The sequence below is a fragment of the Melozone crissalis genome, unplaced genomic scaffold (genome assembly GCF_028551555.1).
Source record: "Melozone crissalis strain CALT ecotype California unplaced genomic scaffold, PUWL_Pcris_2 ptg000017l_1, whole genome shotgun sequence".
Classification (NCBI taxonomy): Eukaryota; Metazoa; Chordata; class Aves; order Passeriformes; family Passerellidae; genus Melozone; species Melozone crissalis.
In genome coordinates this window covers 9,463,360-9,484,421 of record NW_026535795.1, presented here as the reverse complement: position 1 = coordinate 9,484,421, position 21,062 = coordinate 9,463,360, and the positions used below count along the sequence as shown (strand labels likewise).

Below are 21,062 nucleotides of genomic sequence, written 5' to 3'. Positions count from 1 at the left end.
GCTCCAGAGGGGTGCTGGGTGGGGAGGAGGGGATGCAGGAATGCATCAGGATAGGCAAGATCAGGAGCCTTGAGAGAGTCAGCTGCAAAGAAGGGCTAGCAACATTCAAAGGGGCCAGGAAACCCAAAATCCTTGTGGGAGTGGAGTTGGCTTTGCACCCCTAAGGAGGGATGCACCTTTGCTAAGCACCTCTGCGCCATGAGGGTTGACAGGCCCATGCTCAGAGGGCACCAGCAGGGGCACAGCCACCTCCCCAGCACAAAATCTGCCCCCCGCCAGTCCCCATACTCACCCTTCCCCTGCAAAGCACACACGATGTCCAGCAAAGGCAGGACCCATCCACACCCATGCTCCACCTTCTCCAAATTAGATGGGATGGGAAGCAATGAATTTTACTCGATTTTTATAATTATTTTTTAAGGTCTGCAGCCATGGCAGAGCTGTGTGGAAAGCTCCAAAGCAAGGCAGTGGGACTGGAGAAGATCCCAGCTAGCCAGCAAGGAGCTCTGTGTGTGGACTACCATGGGACAGGACCAGCACTTGGCCATCCCCATCTGATGGCAACCCTACCAGGCTGGAAGCAGCTCCCATCTGCACTGCAGAAAAGCCCACCAAGGGCTTGGAAAGCACCTCTCCACCACACACACATACATGCACACACAGACACACGCCTTCCAAAAGTGACTTCTGGGGAATACATGTCCCCTCCTGCCTTTGCAGCCTCCACCTTAACCACCTTCACCTTTCTCCACACCGAACAAGGATGCTCACACCTGGAAAGCAGCAGCAGGAGAGAGAAAGGCGGGCAGGGACATGGAAGGAACCAGCAGCACAGGACAAGCAGCCAGGCCCCTTTCTTCCCAAATAAATCAATAAATCCATGGGTCATCTTCTAAAATGACCAGACACTCCGAGAGTTTTACTCCAGCTTGAAACAAAGCTAGGATTAGTTTTCTGAGTGGTGCCAGCACCCAAAGACCAAGGCAGGAAAGAGCAGGCAGTGGTGCTTGTGTCACCCTGCCAGACCCTCCTCACCGCGCTTCCTTTATGCCTCTCCTCCAGAGCCAGCTCCTCACCACTTCCTCAGTCAAACCTCAAACGCCCCGCTCTTCACCGAACCTGTTTGTAAACACGCGAGGCGCAGAGCGCCGTGCCCCCCGCAGCCCTCCCTCGCCGAGGCAGGGGCCTTACCCAGCCCTGTGGCGGGCGGCGGCCCGGGGGCGTCGGGGCTCCCGGCGCTGCCCTCCTGGCCGCCCGGCTCCCACGCCTCGCTGCTCTCCGAGGCCTCCGCGCCGGCTCCGCACGGCCCTTTCCGGCTGCCGGCCGCCTCGGGGCCGCAGCCCCTGCCCTCCTCCTCCGCCTTCACCGCAAACCACACCTTGAGCTGCTGGGCGCCGAGGCGGGCGCGCTCGCAGAGGCCGGGCACGTCCTCCTCCCGCAGCCCCTTGTGCTTCTCGTAGTAGTCCTCGAGCACCTCCCGGCCGGCGGGGCTGACCTCCACCAGCCCCGGGGGGAAGAGCCCCCGCCGGTAGTTCTCATACCACTTCAGCTGCCCGTTCTTGTAGCCATAGCGGCTGTCCCCGAACCAGCGAATGACCTCGGCCCGCGGCAGGCCCGTCTGGGACACGATGGCATCATACTCCTGGTTCGTGGGGCGCTGGGTCTGCACGAACATTTGCTTCAGCAGATGCCGCTGCTGGGCCGTTTTTTTGAAGTTCAGTTTGGTTTTGGGAGGGGTGGGCGGCCGGCTGGAGCTGCCGTCCCCCTTTTCATTTGCGCCGGTCCCCGGTACCTCGGTTTTGCCGTCGGACTCGGTCACTCGCAGGTTTTTCAGGTTGATTTTGATGGGACTCACCTTCCGCTCCGCCGAGTTGGGGTTGCTGCCGGAGGCGTCGACTGAGCCGTTCTCACTCGTGGCCCTCTGCTCATCCGAGGAGTCTTCCCCTTCCCCGCCGCCATTCTCTGCCTCCTCGTCCTCCTGTTGAGCCACCTCCTCCACTTTCTTATTCTCCTCCGCCACCTTCTTCTTCCTCCTCTCCGAGAACCAGCTGTCGATCTCCCTCCGTGTCATCTTCGTCTCCCCCCTCAGGCGGTTCACCTCTTCCTCGGCAGGAAGGGGATTTTGGGCAAAACTGCTCTCCAGGGCCTTCAGCTGTTCTGGCGCTCGCTCCTTGTACTTGGTCGGGGTGAAGTCGGGCGCCTGGTGCCATGACTGCCGCCGTGTTGGGTGGTGAGGGGCCGGCGTAGCCGCCACCGCCGCAGGGCTCAGCTCAGCTCCTCTGGGTGGGACATCCAAGGTGATTTCAGGCAGGGAATCTAGAGCACTGTCTCCAGGGAAGACGGCCCGGCCGCCTCTCACGTTCCTGTAGTGGTACCTCCTGTCGCTGAACCATTTTCGGATCTCCTTGGTGGACAAGCCCGTGATCTTTGCCAGCCGCTCGACCTCAGCCTGGCCAGGGAACTGGTTTCTGCAGAAGCTGCCTTTGAGGGCTGAGAGCTGCTCGTGGGACTTCTTGTTTTTGTAGACATTGGGATCCAGGAAGGTCTGCGAGGAGATGGCAGGGCAGGCGGTGAGCAGGGACTGGCCGCTGTTGACCACCTTGACCCCGGAGGTGTTGCTGGAGCTCACGGTGCTGTGCTGCCCTGCCGGCTGTGGCTTGGGGACAGAACTCACTGCCAAGGTGAAAGAGGAGCTAGTGCCCTTCAACCCGTTTGCCATGATGGGCTGTGTGACCAGCAGCCCCCCTGTCCCCTCTGGCTGCCCCACCACGTGGCCTGGTAAAGTTGCCTGGATAAGATGGGGAACGGTCCCAGGATTTGCAACCAGGGGCGTGTTCAGCACTGTAATGGTGGGTTGTGGCACAGACTGGATAACAGTGTTGAACATCTTCTTCCTGGCATCTTCGATCTCCTCTGGTGACCAGCTAATGCCCTGCTTCAGCCTCTGGGCAGTGAACCAGATCTTCAGCTGCTCTTCTGGGTACTTGGTCACCACAGTCAAGTAGCAGAGCTCAGCTTTGGTGGGGTACGGGAACTTGTTGAAAGAGTTTTTCAGGAAGCTGTTGGAGTCCATGGCAGCATTGTATGTGGGAATGCTGCTCAGTGGGATCATCACCTTGGGAAGGGACTTGGATGTAGGGAGCTGCTGATGCAACGGGGGCTGCTGCTGCAGAGACACAAGTTGTGCAACCCCCGCCTGCAGAACAGGCACGTTTCCTATGATAGAGCCATTCACTATGTGGGATGACTTTGATGAACTTGCAGTGGGCTGGCTGACTGGCACCGACCCATTTGGGAATGAATGCTCTCCATCCTTCACCTCTGACTCACCGCCCAACTGACTCGACACATTCTCCTTCAGCGTGTGGATTTTTTTGGCCTCGGGTTTCCCCTTCATTATCTTCATGATAGGGGTTTTGGTAATGATAATTTCAGACTGGCCGTCTGCCCCTTCCTCAGGGAGCTCTCCTGGCAGGTCATGGCTGCTGGTGGCCTCACAGGGACTTTGCTCCACGGTTGTACGAGTGTCCTGCTTCACCACCCTCCAGACAAAGCCGGTCTCGCCGGCGTGCGACTCGGCGTTGTGGTGTGAGAGCCCTTCGTGGCTGTTGGCCAGGAAGCTGCACCCAGCACAGGCAAACGCAGGCTCTTTGCTGAAGTCTGGGTGCTCAGAGTCCAAGTGCCCAAAGAACTGGTGAAGGTCTTGAGAGCCAAAGTCACAAGGCTTGCAGATGTAAGTGTCGCCGTCGGCAATGCCGCGGTGCCCGTTGGACAGAGCTCCGTTGTTGCTGCTGCTGCCCCCAGCATCACTCGCTGCTGGTCCTTCTGCAGGAGCCTCTGGTTGTGTTCCTTCATGATCATCTTCTCTAGCATCCTGCTCGGTCTCCTGAAGCACCAGTGTTTTTACTGGTATCATGCAGGGAGTTGTGGATTTCCTTTTGCTAGCCATCGCTGCAGTTGATCCAGAGGACTATTTTTCTTTCATTTAAATGAAATTCAGATTTAGAAAGCGCTATTGCAAGTGTTCTGTGGTCCAGATTCCAGCAAACTCATGATGTCCCAAGGAGTTGCTGACAAATGTTCATATTTGCCACTGAACCTGAGGATAAGGAGAGGGAGGAGGGGTTAGTTCCCTTGGTATTAGACAAAGCACAACTGCTCTGGTATTTAACTGCTTCACTCAATAAATAATTTTTCTTCTTTCATTGGAAAAATCTAATTTGACCTTGGATTTACTGTATTTTCACACCTAAACCTGTGAAACTATCTGTTTCAAACCAAACACACAAGCGTATCACTTTTACAGCCCACATCAAATTCTCATTTAAGGAGGAAAAACACTGAATTTCCCCCTCATTCTGCCCTGTCAAGACCCATCCTTGGTGTTTCAGCAGGGAGAGCAGTGCCTGAGCTCCCTGTGCACCCAGGTACCAGCTCAGCCTCACACAGGAGGTGACACCAGGCAGGGTCACCTGGGAAAGATGCCTGCTTTCCATCACAAAAAAAGGATGAAAAATCCACATATTCCCCCCAGAACATTTCAATTTTTTCAAAATCAGCATTTTCCATCCATCCTGTCAGGAAGTTTCTTGCCAGCTCAGAGCACTGTGCCTGTGCCAAGAGTCTCTGCAGATACCCAGAGCTGCTGCTGGGAGCGAGGAGGCTGCAGTATTTTAGCCCTTCTTGCTCAGCAAGCCTGCAAAGCATTTGGGAGATGCCCTTCCCATCCTGTGTACACTTCATTCCTGTTCCAACACCATCTGTGAGTCCTCACTTGGAGCTGCAAGGCAAGGTAAAGGCCCCACAGCTCAAGAGCAGCATCACAATGTTCCTGGCTCCTAGGCTTCCCCTCCCACCACCTCTGCAGCTTTTGGCAGTCACACCACCCTGTGCACTGGGATATTCCCTAACAAAGGGTAATTTCTCGTCAGTGCAAGCCCATTTTGCTGGCCTTGGGCTAACCAGAGATTTGTTACATTTAAAACCAAAACCAAACAAAAATAAGCAAAACCAAACCAACCAGCAATAAACTTTTTCCTTTATTTTTTTTCCTCCTCTGAAGCTCCAGCAGACCCTGAAGTGCTCCAGCCTCCAGTGGAAGGTCAGGGCTGGCTGAGGCATTAGCCAAAACCTTATTCCTGGCCTGATGGAGCTTTCCCACTTGCACAGCAAATGCTCTGTGCCTGAGATCATGACCCCAGGGCAGCAAAGCTGCTGTAGCTGGCACCAGGAGTCATCTGCCTGGTGACAGACACCCCTCTGTCAACCTTTTCTACAGCAACTCTGCTTTTTTTTCTCTCTTCAATAGAGGGATAAAATGGTATTTTCCAGACTGCAAGGTCACTTCTTGGAAGCATATGGACACACTGATTCATATTACAAAGACTCCGTGCCAGATTTCCCTGAGATTTACAGTAACAGCAACCGAGCTTTATAAAAACACTCATAAAAAACTTGAACTTAAAAAAAAAAAAAGACTTACCATCCTATGAGATGACTCACAGAGGTAATTCCTATCAGTTACAGCAGTTGTGCACCAGCAGCTTTCTCAGATCAGATATTTGGAGCTGATCTCATGCACTGAGAAATGCAGATCAGGCAAATGCCTTGTTGGTGCTTATGCAATACCTCCTGTGCTTAGTTTTGTTGGTAGTTTTTAGAACAGAGGAATGAAAGATCCTCATGCAAAAGAAATTTTAAAAAAACTCAAATGGAGGAAGTTCCATTTCAAATGACCTCCCTAACTTTATTAGATTTTTTTAAAAAGCTGGTTCTGAAAGCTGACATCATTTTTTCCAAACGGGAGAGCCTGGATGGCTGGCTCTGGCCTCAGCAACTCTAAGGCACCGTTTGAAAGACTGACGGGAAAACGTAACTTCCCGTTAATGTGGGCTGATCTGAGATTACAAAACAGTCCTGTAAACAGTGTTAGTCATCACTGAACTTGGCATCAGAAAAGACTGCTTGCTATGCTAAGGCATGGTGAAGAGCTAGAAGTTATAACTTTAAAAAAAAATTCTATAAATAAAACAGGTATGAAAGCCGTGAGCTGGATTTAGAGCGTGTGGATTGCACATCTCAATACCTGCTTTGTGCCACCCTCATCCATCCCACCTTCTCCTGGTTGGTCCTGCCCTCTGCAGAGGGCCAGAGTTATTCATTAGCATTAGCAAGTGGAATATTTGGATGGCTATGAATGGGCTGTGCTATTCAGAGGGGAACAGCATCCATTTGACACCAATCCCGAGATGCTCATTTTTGATGCTAAGTTAAATATTACACAGTCTAGCAGGCTGCAATGACCTTTCCAAGTTGAGTCAATTAGGGGAAAAGCAGTAAGATCAGCCTGAAGGCTACAAAATACAGCTTTAAAGGCTGAGAGGAGTTTAATGTCAGGGAAGCAATGGTAAAAGGGAATACTTATTTCATTTTATCCTGCAGCTTTAGCACAGAGAGAAGCTGCTGGGCCCTCTGCAACCTTTTTTCTTTCCAGCAAACTCCTGTCTCCATTACTGAGACAGCTCCAGTCCCTGACAGATCTGACCCAGTGTTTATGGAGTCTCCAGATATCAAAAAGATGATTTTTATCTGTCAACAGAGTGAATTTGATACAAAGCAACAGCGACACACAAAGACCCCCATTGTGCCACATTAACAAAGTGCCTCTCCCGAGCACTCCAGCGCTATTATTTTGGGTAAGTGTGAATGGCCTGACCCACCTACAGAGAGCCTAAAAGCTCTGCATTTCATTTACCAGCACATTTGCATCAAACTCTGTGCTCTCTCCAACAACTTTCCTTAAAAATGCAATCAAAGCAGCCCCAGCCACCACAGCTCTCCTGCGGGGCTCCAATATTAATGCCACCTGAGAACACAGATTGCAAATTTTAGCTGGAAGTGAATCACAGTGGCAATTTACTCGGGGAAAAAAAATTAATCAAGTGTTCTGTTTGTCCATTTCATTTCCATGGAACAGTTGCATAACCACATGTTGGAAGTATGTTTTATTCACTGCTCACCTTCTGGAATGCACTTAATACTTTAATACACCACCAATATATAACAGAATGGATAATTCCCTGATTTCTCCCTCATTAAAATAAGTGAGGGTGTTCTAAATAATTGGCAGAAAAAATAATCAATTGAGAAAGATCCTCACAACTGACCTCAGTGTATATATCACCACTGCAGATGCCTCAGACCCATCTGCAAGCCATGAGTGAAGAACTCTATTTCTTATGTATTATTTTATGATTAACTGGAACACAGAGACAAAGCTGAATGGAAGAGTTACCTGGAGCCAGGAAGACAAAGTTATTGCACTTAAATTCATGGTTCCTATTTAATTTATACCTGCTAATTTCAAAACAAGGTAGCAGAGTAAGCAGGTCAAATGTCCAGTGCATCTAAACCATCCCTGCTGCTGGAAATTTGATGGAAAACTGACTTAAAGCGGAGTAAAACCAATTTTTTTCCCAGTGATGCTCACAGAAATGAAGGCTGGAGGGAAAGGTGGCAGTTCCAGGTATAAAACCAATGCTCTGCAGAGCAGCTTTGCCTCTGCTGAGGAAAACAATGCCCAGACCAGTCACAGTGAGCTCTGCAATAGCAGAAAATTTACTTCTACAGAGATTAACAAAGGGAGGTTTCGAAATCTGCACTGCTGAGTATGAACTTTCAGCTTTTTCCAGCTTGGCTGGATATAACTGGTTTGGTTTTAAATGTTTCACTGAATTAACGAGTTAGGTTGTTAATGCAAAACATTCACTGCACGCAGAGCCAAGGTCCCCAGTTCGCAGATTAATTTTTTGTGACCTTTAGCAAACCTCGCCTAGAAACAGCAAGCAGAAAACCCACCAGGCAGCAGCACAGGGACACAGCAGCTCCAGCCCCTCTGCCCAGGCATGGGAACATAGGGACACACTCCCCTGCCCCCAGCCCTGCCAGCACTGACAGCAGGGACAAAGATCCATGGGGACACAAAGGATGGCTGCGTGTTCTGTGGGCTCTGCTCAAGAGGGAGTGTTCCGTTAAAATAAAATGAAATTAATAAAAAAATTCCATTTTTAAAAATCAGCACCAAAATAGAAGTAAAATAACAGTTTTCTCAACACTTTCAGTGCCTGCCAGGCAGGCAGACACGCTCCCCAGGTCAGAGACAAAGTTAATGTTTCTGTCTCATATGGAGCCAAGCACAATATTGGCACTTTAAATAAAAGCGGTTTGTTTTTAAGTTGAAGCTCTGCAGGCCCCAGCTGATAGCATCATATGAGGGCGGAAAGAGGAAGAAATCAAAGGAGGAAAAAAAGTTGATGTTTTTGAGTTTTTGTCTCTCCCTTCAGGCTCTACCTCCAGCCAGGGTCAGAAGATGCAGTCCTGTCTCTGGGAGTTGCAGATGACTTCCCAATCACACTGTAATTAGCCAGGCCATTAAATAAATGATCCCTGTGGCCAGAACCATCAACCCAAACCTGAAGGCTGAGCCCCCTTGCCACAAACATCCCCCTGTGTTTGACAGCAGGTCCCCCCAGCATGACCGGCACCCAGCTTGCCCTGGGAGCCAGCTCAGCAGCCTGGGACTGGGTGCATTTACCAGGGTGATGGGGAAGGGAGGATAAACAGCTCCATGGATTTGGGGTACAGGCCCTGTTGCCAGCCAGGGCTGTCCTGGGACTCTTCCTCTTTGGCTGGGCATTAACATTCCTTCTGCCTTTGCAGTCCATTCATGAGAAGTCATGTAGGAGTTCCACCAGTCTGAATTATTTATTGCTGAAGGATGCCCAGTGGGAGCTACTGCTAATCCATCCCAGGGACACACTGTGTGGATGGACATCTCAGCAAAGACCTCTCCAGGCCACATCCCTGTCATTCCATACAGACACACACAGCCAGCAGGGACAGATCACCTCTCCAGAGAAACTTCCAAGGTGTGGGAGGGACCTCTCTGCCAGCTGTGCCAGCCTGGCACTGTGAAGGAGAAGAAAGGGCAAGATTTGGCAGGGCTGAGCTCCTCTGTTCCCACTGTGTGGCTGTGCATCCCAGCTAGCTGGAGTCCAGCATCCTCCTGAGTAACTCTGCAAAGGCTGCAGCTGGGAGGAAGTCACAGCATGGGAACATCTCCAGCAGCCTAAAAATGCTGCTGAGCATCACCCTGGCTTCTGGCACACATCCCCATGCCATGCCCTTGCACCTGGAGGTTCATAGCCCACACCGAGGTCATGACACACTTAATTCTTTGGGGCTTTAACCCCATTCAGGACTGCAAGCTCATCAATGAGCAGTTAGTGAGATTTTCCCCTCCAGAGCAGATTGGCAGCACACTAACTCTGCAGGCACTCAAACCTTACCATGAACAAGCAGAGCCACCAGCAATACAATAACCACAGCCCCAGAGAGGCCACACAGGCAAGAAAGGCTCTTCACATCTTATTATTTCAAACTGCACGAATGTACAAACACACGCACAAACTTCAGCAGTTTTGAGCTTCAAGCAGCATCACAGGCAACGTTTGTACTAAGGAACAATTTCTCTTTATGCCAACTGGTCAGGGTGCTTTGTAGCTTAAGCCTGGCTTTGAAACCACGGGTACAGTCTAAATGCAGTGGGAGCCGGTTGACCGAACAATCGTGTTCATTCTCCATTCCTTGGCAGGCCTAGAGCAGAAAAGAGTCTTTTCCATTTAGACCAGTTAAACAGAGCTATTCATTAAAATTTCACCCTTCTCCAAACTGCTGGACTTCTCCATTGAAAATCTGCCTTTAAGAGAAGCCCTCTCTGCTCTGCCCCACAGTGCTCCTCAGCCCCCTGTCTCAAGTTGGTGCCCATTTCGGAGCTGTGTGTTTGGATTGCTCTTGTGCTGTAACAGCAGCACCTCTCCTGTGTGTTGGTATCTGGGCAGAGGCTGCCTCAGCACTCAGGGACTAAGGGCAATTATCTCTGCTTTTTTTCTTTTTTTTTTCCCCAGACAAGCACAAAAGTGAGCAAGATGGAAGGTTAGAAAGAGCTAGCTGAAACAGAACACGATTAGAGTATAAAAATAGGTCACTGGGATAATATAACCTTTAGACTATTGGCAATGTGCCCCCCTTAGAGACAAGCCTGTGTGCTATATTTCAGGAGAATGTGAGGAATAAAAAACAACCACCACAACACACATCAAAACAAAACCACTGATCATCCCTCAGAGCTTTGCGTGCTTCTGTTTGAACATCACTAACATTAATTCACTCCTTTTCCTCTGCCTTCATCCATTTCATTGAGCACAAAATAAATGTTATGTAATCATACCATTAACATCTTCCAAAAAAGTAATAATCTCTTTTGGCACAGAGGCTTCATTACAGATTTGCTCTGCATTGCACTACCTTAGCAGGGTTCACAGTTCCAGCAATCCAGGGACCCACCTCCACAGCTTCAATCCTCAGATTTTGTCCATGCTGCACAACATTCCCAGCATTCCCGCAAAGCAAAAGGCCCAGCAGACAGATAATCACATCTCAACAGAGCCAGCTCTGGGGTTAGCACTACCAGCAGAGGACACCAGATAGCATTAACGGAGCTTCAGGAAGTCCCTCAGCTCATCAGAATGTGGGTGTCCCATCACCTCACGCTCAGCTGGTCACTGCCAGCAGGCTGGTTTGTGCCTGAACAGGACAGTATGACCATGCTTGTAAACACACTGGAGTTCCCATTTCAGCCCTTTGAGCTTTCTCTAGGATGTTTTCTCTTTGCTTGCATTGTCAGGGCTTTGTCCATGATTTCATCTGAAACACAGGCATCTCACACATCAATTATATCCTGCCACACCACCTTCAGATGTGCCACATGCCTTGTGATCCCACCCTTGGAGCTCTTGTCAAGCATCACCATTTCATAGGACAAGCCCAGCTTTGGCAGATGCAGCCCTCCAGAATGTATGTGAAGATGAATAGGTTACACCTAAAATACACTTCTTTGTGTTTTTGTTATCTGCAATTGCTGAACTGGCTCCAAGACAAAAATCTGCTGGGGAGCTCAAAGCAATGAATAAGCACCAGAGATAGATCTTTGTCCAAATCAAATTTCCAACAAGGATATTGAGACTTTTAAATCAGCAGGGAACACTAGGCTGAGCTGCTGAGGAGCTCACAGGTGTGAGAGCACCCAATGGCAACAGAGCACACACAGTGCCACAGCCCCACTGTGCTCACACAGTGCCACAGCCCCACTGTGCTCTCAGTGCTGCTCCAGCCTGCCCCTTCCCAAGGAATCACCTTGGGGAAGCCTTGGAGCCACCTTGCTGATACCCCTGCCCACAGCCCCACTGCCAGGCTTGCACATCACCTCCACAAGGGCGAACTCAATTGAGGGGCCATCACCCCGAATTTGGGAATCACAGCTCTCATGCCAGCACAACATTTACTGTTAAAACAAAACCAGTGTCAGCTTTTATAGCAGCACCAAAACGATCCCACTGCAGACACAAACCCAAAAGCCTGTCACACAGGTTTCTCACCAAGCATCCAAGTTCCCCCTGTGGAATGAAGAGCCTCTTGCTGAAGCCAGGCTGACCACCAGGCTGATCACCAGTTACCGAGCAGCCGCAAAAGGGACAGACCAGCAGCAATTCCAGGGAAGCAAAGAGTGCCCAGAGCTCTAAAACAAGATGTGGGTGGGAAGGACTAAACCAAGCTACTAAACAGTACCAGAGGCGCTGGAGCTGATCATCTGCAGCACAGCCTGATGACTATGAGTGCTGCAGCCCCTTCCCAGCTGAGCATTTTTGGATTACTTCATCCCCTGTGCCCTTTTGCAATATGCAGCTTCCAGAGCCGTGTTACATCCTGGCTCAGCCTCAGCTCCCATTCCTCCACTTACAGTTGCTATAACCAAAAAGAAAACTGCAAAATACTTCGTCTGAAAGCAAAGAAACAGGGTTTGGCAGGTTGGGATTGTGGATTATTTTTTTCCATCCCCATGCATTCTGCTTCAGAGTCGTCCTTTCAGATGCTGCGCGCAGCCGATGGCTTTTGCAGCTTATTGAGCCCGCTGGTTTATGGCAATGTTTTTCTGCTCACTGAACTGGCTCATTCTTTCAGCAGAACAAACTGTTCCACGTTGAGGCAGGAGTTGGCTGTGTTTTAACAAAGGATTTTTCCCTTCTGACAGTGTTTTGCAAAAGACCCAAAAAAAGGAGTTTGGAGCCAAGTTACAAAAGGTCAGGAGAGGCGAGTCGAGCACTGGGTGTAGTTCCTGTATGTCACAGCCAGACAAGGAAATGGGTGGGGAGAAGAGGAATGGCACTTCGAGCTGCAATAATATGTATAAAGTGATATTAATGAGGAATGGGCTTTTAAATGAGGATGGCAAGTATGCAGGCACTGTAATTTTTGCTGTACAACAGCAGGCTTGTTATGTAGGCTGAGGCTTCTGCAATCATTTATCCATGTGAAGCATGCATTTGAGAGAGTTCAAGTAGCACTAGGAGTGAGAAAAAGGCAGTCTTATTTGCTTCCCCTCCCCAAGCTGATTTCAAGGAGCTACCGCACTCTCATCTCCCGTCAGCCAAATGAATATTCAAAAGGCTTTTGCCAAGCCAGCGCCAGTCAATCAGGGAAACAATGCTGCAGGGAAAAAAAACACTGGGCTGAGAGACCTGTGTGAGACAGGCACCTTGTCCCTCACCACGGCTCTGCTTTAGCATCCAAGCCTTTCATGTGGTGCACGGTGCTGCTGCTCTGCCTGCTCCATCCCCTGCCACCCCACAGGACAGCAGAGCTGCTGGATGGAGGATGAGCATCCCAAACCGGGGTGCTGCAAGTGGGGATGATCCCAGCACTGTGGTCCCAGCAACACAGCCCTCCTGAGGGACCTGGTGATAGCTCTTGCCTCTCTTCTTCTCCAGGCTGGGACCACAAATATTTCCTGCATGGGATGGGCAGGTTCCTGGTGAGGGACCATTTCCTGCTCAGCTGTAGGAATTGGGTTTTTCTGCTCTGTGCACTGTACATGGATGGACAAGGCAAGATGGACAACTCTGGCCTTGCAGATGTTGGGAGGAGGGAGCCAAGGGGATCTGCAGCAGTTGACAGTATGTCATGCCTAATACTCAAGCTTTTCCAGGCCTCAGAGGATCCCTGAATAGAAAGAAACCACCCACCACTGGAACACAGCCACTTTTGTGGCTGCAAGGGGCAGATGTTCAACCCCATACAACAATGCAACACAACAGTTGAGGCTGTAAGTGAAGAATGCTGCATCCACTTAAAACTGAAGAGGGAAATTAGGGACACCATCTAATTCTAGAACTACCATTTGGTCCTGATGCTTGAAGTTCACATACCTACTCTGCAGGAGTGGCACAGGGCATCCTTCCATTGCCTTAAATAGGCAATATCCTGGATTAAAGCACTGAACCACAAGGACTTCAGAAGCATATGGTCAGACTGGCAAGTGCTCAGCTCCTGCAGCTGGAACACCAGTTCCCAAATAAGTTCAGTTCCTTTTTAGCACCTACATAAGTGACAGACTTGCAGAAGTCCCAACTGGACTGCACAGGACAGGCCCTGCAGGCATGGAGAAGGGCAGATCATTAAAAGAGCTCAGTATCTCTGACAGCCAAACCCTTTGCTGAGATGAGCCTGGGGAGAAGCTGAGTTTCAGAAATCCTGCTCACCACAGCCAGCATTAAATCCTTCACCACTCAGCGGCCAAGAAGAGCTTGGCATGGAGAACAACCATCCTAACCACCACACCCTCATTCACTGACCCTCAAGACTTCCCATGGGACAACCTTCTCCCTTTCTCTGAAATACTCACCATGTCTTTTAGGATTGATAGCAAGAGAAAAATGGATTTGAGATCTCTCTGGGCAAAATCTGGGCATCTGGAACGTGCACCTGCCACCCAAATGCAATCCTGGTCATTTGCTCCCTGGTTAGAAACTGTATTTGTTCAAAACCATTTGTCAAGACACTCTGGACAGAACTCAGAGACACAGAACAAAGTTCAAGGGTTATTTGTGATATGAACCATATCAGTCAGGGCTCTCCTCTTCCTCCAGCTGTTTAGTGACACTTGGAATGGAGTGGCCTTGCTGGAGAGTCAATTATTTTTTCAGTTGAAAACTCACTATCCTCTAAATCAGCTGTGAGCTGAAAGCATCCCAGTTATTTACTGCTGGAAGCAAAAGGAATTTCCTTACTCTCAGAAAACAGACACTTAAAATTAGTCTCAAGTTCAGTTGTGATAAACAAATCACATTCTCCTCCTTTCCCTCTCCTGTTTTGTTTTGGGGTTTTTTTGTTTGGGTTTTTTTGTGGGGCGGAGGGGGATTGGTTGTTTGGAGTTTTTTTGGTTTTTGTTTGTTTGTTTCTAAATCATGCCTGCTAGTCCAACCAGCCTTTTCCTCAGTTGCTCTTTGCAACTCCTCATTTAAAAACTCATTCACAAGGATGCAGGGGAACTACAGACATCAGCCGAGAAGAAACAGCAAAGCCAGATTCCTGATTTCACAGCTCTTCCTTTGACACTTGATTCCCTGAGAACCTCATTAAGAAGAAACAAAACACCATGTATTTAGGTTTTTTCACCACTTCCTATGAAGAGCAAAAGGTTGGGAACTGGAATGAGGGCTCAGGACTCCAAATCTCTGCTGACAACCAAGATGAGCCCTCTCCACCCACCCTGCCGAAAAGCTGGGGATGCAAACAGCTCCCAGCAGATTGATGAGGAAGACAAAAGGTGTTTTAAATTCATATGACACTGCAATTAAAGGGTTTGGGGGTTTGGACTGAGTCCCACAAGCCTGAATTCATATTAATGTACTTTGTACCTTGTGGATCACAAGGCCTTGATACAAGGAGATTCTTTTAAAAAATTCAGGCGTGCTGGGAGAATTGCCTCCTTGCCATGTTTTAGTGAGTCTGCCCATGAACTGCCAGCAATTACTAAGCTTCCACTCTGTATTCAAAGCTCTATACAATGGAGTTTATTATTTTTAAGCCTTTCAGACATCAATGTAGCAAACTTAACGGAGCTATTTGGAAGATTAAGACACAAACACCACCATATTATTCAATTTAACTCCAACACTGAACACTTATTTCTGTAAAGGATCACAGCTAATACATTGCCAACTGCCAGCAGAGACAAACACTTAAAATCACACTGCAGCATGGGCTTATAAATCAAATTTAAGATATAAGAAGAAGGAAATTACTATCATTATGCAAGCACAGCCCAATTACCACCAACTGATAGCAAACCTATCTTCAGGTCCTACAAAAATCCATCCCTAGAAATGATAGGCCAAGGAAATCCTCATTTTCTGTGCATGCAGTCAGGTGTGAATCTACTAATACACCTGCAATAGCTGTATTAGATGACTTTTCTAAGTCTTTTATATGTTCATAGGAGTGCAAAGAGACTTTGTTATCACCTCACCACCCCAGTTCACAGTGGGGAGCTCACTAATAACTGCTCCATTTGCTAAATCAGACCAGTAGACAGGTGGCAAAGGGGAGTGATGAGAGAAAACAAAGGATTTGCCCCTGTTCTCTACCATTACAGTGCTCACAGGAGAGCTGACTGCTGCATTTTGCCCTCCTGAAACCATCCCACCGTTCACAAACAATGCATGAACTTAGGTTAGCCTGGGTGCAGGAGTAGCAGAGGGGAACAACATCCTTCATGGGAATAAAATGAAATAATAATAAATTAAAAAAAAAAAAAAAGAATCAGTCTGCCATACGAAGACTGTAATTTCCTTAGAGCTGACTTAACCTGAAGCCTTTGGAGAAAATCCATCTGTTGCAAATTTAAAATTTCCCAGCCCTTCAAATGAACATGGAAAAGTTCTCATTGCAAAGCGTCCCATGAAAAAAAGAAATATTTCTGGTTTACACCAAAGGCATCACAGACTATGTTTAACTTCAGCAAGTCAGAAATCAAGAATCCCTCCTGACTTTTCAGAAAAAAATGAAGGGTTGTCTCATTACACCAGTCTAAAACATTCATTATCCTCATTAGGGTAAAGGGCACAGCAACATTATTAACTCTGTTTCACAGCACTAAGAAAACAGCAGGATAAAGTGAACTGCAGGAGTCAGCACGGGGACAGTAAGGTAAAAAAATCCATCCTGTGTCAGCAGGCAGCCTGCACACACAGGAATGGGGATGCCATGATGGAGCATTTCACTTCTAGGCCAGCAGCCCAAATCACAGCCAGGTTAGGAGAACATGGTCCCCCAGGCACCTGCCCTCTTCTCTGGGCTAGGAGTGAACAGAGTTGGGAGCACCTTGATGATACTGCTCCAACATGACAGTGTGTCACACTGGGTCAGGCTCAGGACAGCAGGAACTGCCTCCATGCACCAGCCCAACATCACCCACCACACAGGATTGAGGGAATAGAAGCCTCCCATGGCAGGGCAGTGCTCACAGCCTGCAGGACTCATCCCTGATCCCATCAGGAGCACACAGAGCAGAGGAACCCCCGAGAGCAACACCCCTGTGATAATTCCACACTGAGCTGCCTCCCCAGGGGCCAGAGCAGGCAGAGCAGTGAGCAGCAGGGCTTCTCCAGGGAGCTCTCCATGGATCACTGCTGTGACACTGCCAGGGATGGCTGGGAGAGTGGCTGGCAGCACTGCCCAAAGCACTGCCACCGTGTTTGGGGCTCTTCTGGACCATCTGTTTGCACATCAAAAACAAGCAGCAACCACACAAAATTATGGCCAGTTGCTCCTATCTGCACCCTTCACCCTTCTCAAATTTGGCACAAGTCTCATCATCACCTGCAAGTGCTGGTGAGTGCTGAGAAGCTGCCAGAGCAGGAGACACCCTCACTGTTTAAATGACTCATCCTGGGCAAGGTCCCACAGGATGGCAGCTCCCTGTCTGAGGGATATTCAGGGTACACTCACTTGCCATCCCCCAGACTACATCAGTGTTCTGAAATCACTCACCAGGGCTCAGCTCCATCAGGAAATTGCTGCCAGCTCCTCCTTGTTGCCTGGCATCTTCCCCACATCCCTCCCTTCCTTGGTCAGTAGTTATTTCCACGGCATTTTAGAATTTCCCAAGAGACATGTGCAAAGCCTCTCCCCAGGGCTCCAAGATCCTCCAACAGACAGCCCTGGAGACTTTTAGAAGTCACACATCCATGTGATCTTCCCCACACATCAGTCTGGAGCTCACCCTCCCCCACAAAGTGGTTTGAACAACTAAAAGTCTCACAACTTGGGGAAAAATCCACAGCCTTAAATGTGTGCTGGCCCAGCAGGAAGATCACACAAACCACAAAAAGGAAAAACAAGAGGGTTAGACAGCAGAAGTACTTAATGATACCACATCCTGTACATTGAATTCAATTTCTTCCCTTTCACTAGTGTCAGGGGTGCTGTTCAAGGCAGTTTTACTCCTAGTTACAAGGCAGAGTCTGAGGAACAGCCAGACCTGGCTCTAGCCTGAGATTTACAATCCTGGTCTAGAAGCAGCCCCAGCCTGTTGCTGTGCCCTTAGGCCACATGCTGCCAGCTGCCCAGCCTTGCAGCATCCCAGCAGGACAGTCAGTAACTCAGGATACCTTGAAGGACAAAGGGGTTGGGGTTTTGCCTCTTGGGAAGGGAAGGATGGAGATGAAAGCAAAGCTTTAGACCAAAATGGATGGATTTTTCCAGCTGCTGGGCCATGCCCCTTGCACAGGTGATAGAAATTATATTATTAAATTATATATTCACACCAAAGATAAAAGAGTGGCCACAATTCACACTGCTCGTTCTCAACAGCCTGCACAAGCCACTGGACCAGCTGTGTGACCAGAGGGAAATATAGATAACAGCATTTTGAATATTTCTGGATAGTCAGATACTCCTTAAGAACATTTTCCCTCCACAGCCACCACGAGGTCTGATTTTCTGCCACATCCCAGAGATGATCATTTCCATCCACCCACAGCATCCCACACCAGCTGGAGCTCACTCACTGCCACAGGGGTGGGGGTCTCAGGCTGGTGGCTGTCCCAGATCCACCCCAGATATGGCAAAGGAAAGAGGGGCTGCATGTCCCCAGGACAAAGGAGGCTCAGCATCACTCTGTCTCCTCTCTGCTGTACCTAAAACAGAGGCAGCTCCCCCCAGGACAGCTGTGATGTGAGGGTTTCCCACAGCTCACCCCATGGGAATGGCAGGGAGCCTTCAGAGCAGCACACAGGAGACAGCCAGCCCCTTGTTCCCCCCAGATGGCTGCTACTCCAACCACGAGGTTTTAGCTGGAAAGCTTCTCCTGACATTTAGGGAGTGGGAAAAGGGGTGCTCAGTGCTGTTACCCTGCACTGGGAAGGAGCAGGGAGAGATGAAATGATCAGCCCAAGGTCTGTCTGCACACTGCCATGGGGAGCAGGACCATGTGCCATCATCTCTGTCCCCAAAGCCATCACCCCTCCTTAGCATCCACCTGGGTTCAAAGCAGAAAGGCAGCACAGGAGCACCAGAAACCTGCTCTGCCCAAATTGGCCATCAATTTAAAGCTCAAGAGATGAGACTTTACAGCTCAAGGAGCAACCACCTTGCTAGTGCAGTTATGCCAGCACCTAATAGAACATATTCTCTGGGTAAAACCCTCTAAATGGATCATCCTGTTCTGCTTTCCCCAGGAAAATAGAAAAGAGGCCCATGAGATGGTCATGCTTCCTAGTCCATCCAGGTTCTTCACACAGCTGCTCTGGAAAAGGGTACAGACACCTTCCCACTGCCACAACTCCTGGCTGGAAGGGAAATGCTGTCACCAGTGTGTTACAGAAAGGGAAATGAGACACAAAGCAATTTTAAATAACTCGCCCAAGGTCACAGGAAGCTTATAGCAAAGTCAGTAATTAAACTCAGGACCTGTGAGTCCCCAGTCTAGTTATTTATCAGAATTCACCCTTTAATGGGTCACCTTTAGTCAGATACCCTCCTATTTTGCACTGCCACTGAATTATACTGGCAGAGGGAATTATAACAAGTTTCCCTTACAGCCCAACATGCTTAAAGGGCTGTTTTGGAAATTAAAGAAAACTTGCAGCATGGAACAGGCAAGTCCTCAGTGCTGCAGAGAGCTGAACCACCGTAGTGATTACAAGGCTCCAGATCAAGCTGGGAAATAAGAAGCTGTTTTTCCTCTGCAGTGAATCACTTCGTTTTGAAGGGTGGCCTCCAGTCCACAGTTTGCAGGGTGGTGAGTAAGAACTCACCATTTCACCTTGGATTTGTGTCCTCTTTCACAAATCCCTCAGAGGACACAGAATACGGCAGCCTTAGCTGTGAGCCAGGCATCCCAAAGCCTCTCCCTTTGCAGGCCTCTCCTTGAACCTGACGTGCCACCGGTTTGTGTTGGTACAAAACAATAGAATGGACTTTATCCAGACTTCCACAGGCCACAGGCACAGCTCTTTCCCTTCCTAAAGAAAACCTGTCCAAGCACACCCCAGTCCCTTCAGAGAGACTGGACACAGCCTTGACTGGAGCCTTGCACAGCCTCAGGGCACCCTGGCACACAGGGCTGGCTGAAGGCATCTCTGGAGCATCCACGTGCTGCTGCTGGAGCCCAGAGCCTTCCCGGGGCACTGCTCACCCCACCAGAGAACAGCAGAGCCACTGCACATCCCAACCTCAGCACAGGGGGAAGAACAGCAAAGCCAAACCCTCCTGATGCACAGATGTGGTTTGTAACAGCACAGACCATCAAACCACATCTGTGCATATCTGCAGTGCTCAGATCCCTTTCAGCTGGTGACAAACAGGGGAAGTGTTGGGCAATAGGTTTGGAAAGGGACATGCAGGATGGGATTTGCCTTTCACAAAATACAATGTGAGGAGCAGGAGTCAAAACTGTTAGTGTGGGGCTAGCCAAGAAGTTTGTGCATCCTGTGGCCTCATCTTTCTGAGTACAAGCAATTTAATTTGTCACACTGATATTGTATACATGTCCTGAGCAAACAGGTCAGTAAGAAGTAAGAGTAGGAAGGGAGGGATGAGGGAAAAGGATGAAAGGACATCCTTTGAAAAACTCCATCTAATCTGCAAGCTGGGGAACTTTGCAGTTACACATTGGGGAGATAAGAAAAGAGGAGGTAAGAGAGGCTTCACAGCTCCATGCTCAGGGCTACAGCCCTGCCTGGGGACTGAGGGGCACTGGGCAGTGCCAGCCCCCAGCCCTCACCTTCCCAGGGAGCACCACCACTGCCAGCTTAACAGAGGGAAAAGGAGAAAAGAGAGAGAGCTTCACCTCTTCCAAGACTGTTACAGAAAGAAACCCCACATGCTACCAAATTACAAGGACAGAGGACAATCCTGTTTTGCAAAGCCTTTGTGTGGGGAATTCTTTGCTTTGAGCTCTGCTGCAGATTTGCAGGTGAATGAAATATCGTGATAAATTTACCTCTCAGGGTGAGGAAATGAAATCTCTTTTCCCCATCTGTTCTTCACTGGCAGAGCAGAGGCTCTGGGTGGAAGGGCTGCATGAGTGGGATAACCCTGCCCCAGCCCTTTAAGGCCCCTCACCAGAGGTCCCTGCTGTCACTGCCCACCACAGACCCCAGTGAGGAGCACACCCAGGGCTGCAGCTCCACACAGGGCACCAGTTCTGGGACAGCACCTCGTGTTGTTCCACCATGGATCCTGACACCATCAGATCAGGGTGAGCCCCTGAGCCCTGTGCAAGAACCAGCTCAGCACAAACACCTCCAGAGGGTTATTAGCAACAAGACCAAACTAGCAGCTGAGGGCCTGCAGATCCTTGGGCCCTGAACTCAGGGCTGAAGAGGCGTGACATCAACTATGGCAAAAATTTGCTTGCTTTGAAATCCTACTCCTGCTTATTTATGTTACAGGAGTACCCAGAGGCCTCAGCCAAGCCCTGCAGAGCTGGGGCTGCAGAAGTGCATTTGCACATGTCATGGCCATAGAATCACAGAAGGGTTTGCATTGGAAGGGACCTTAAAGATCATCTCAGTCCAGCCCTGCTGTTATGGGCAGGAACACCAACCCTACACCAGGCTGCACAAAGCCCCACAGAGAGCTCCTGCCCCATGGCCAGCCAC

The 21,062-nt window shown here is 49.4% G+C and overlaps 1 protein-coding gene across 4 annotated transcripts in view; it reads right to left on the bottom strand.

The window, feature by feature from the left end:
- Nucleotides 1-21,062, bottom strand: part of ZHX3 (zinc fingers and homeoboxes 3) — a 42,859-nt gene that overhangs the window by 2,121 nt on the left and 19,676 nt on the right. For 2 of the 4 annotated variants that reach the window (XM_054274505.1, XM_054274506.1), the window contains exon 3: nucleotides 1,379-4,099. In XM_054274505.1, coding sequence (XP_054130480.1) covers nucleotides 1,379-3,949 — 2,571 coding nt within the window. In that variant the 5' untranslated portion in view covers nucleotides 3,950-4,099. Of the gene's footprint in view, nucleotides 1-1,378; nucleotides 4,100-5,482; nucleotides 5,793-21,062 lie in introns of those variants that run through there. The other 2 variants (XM_054274507.1, XM_054274508.1) reach the window with 2 other exon arrangements.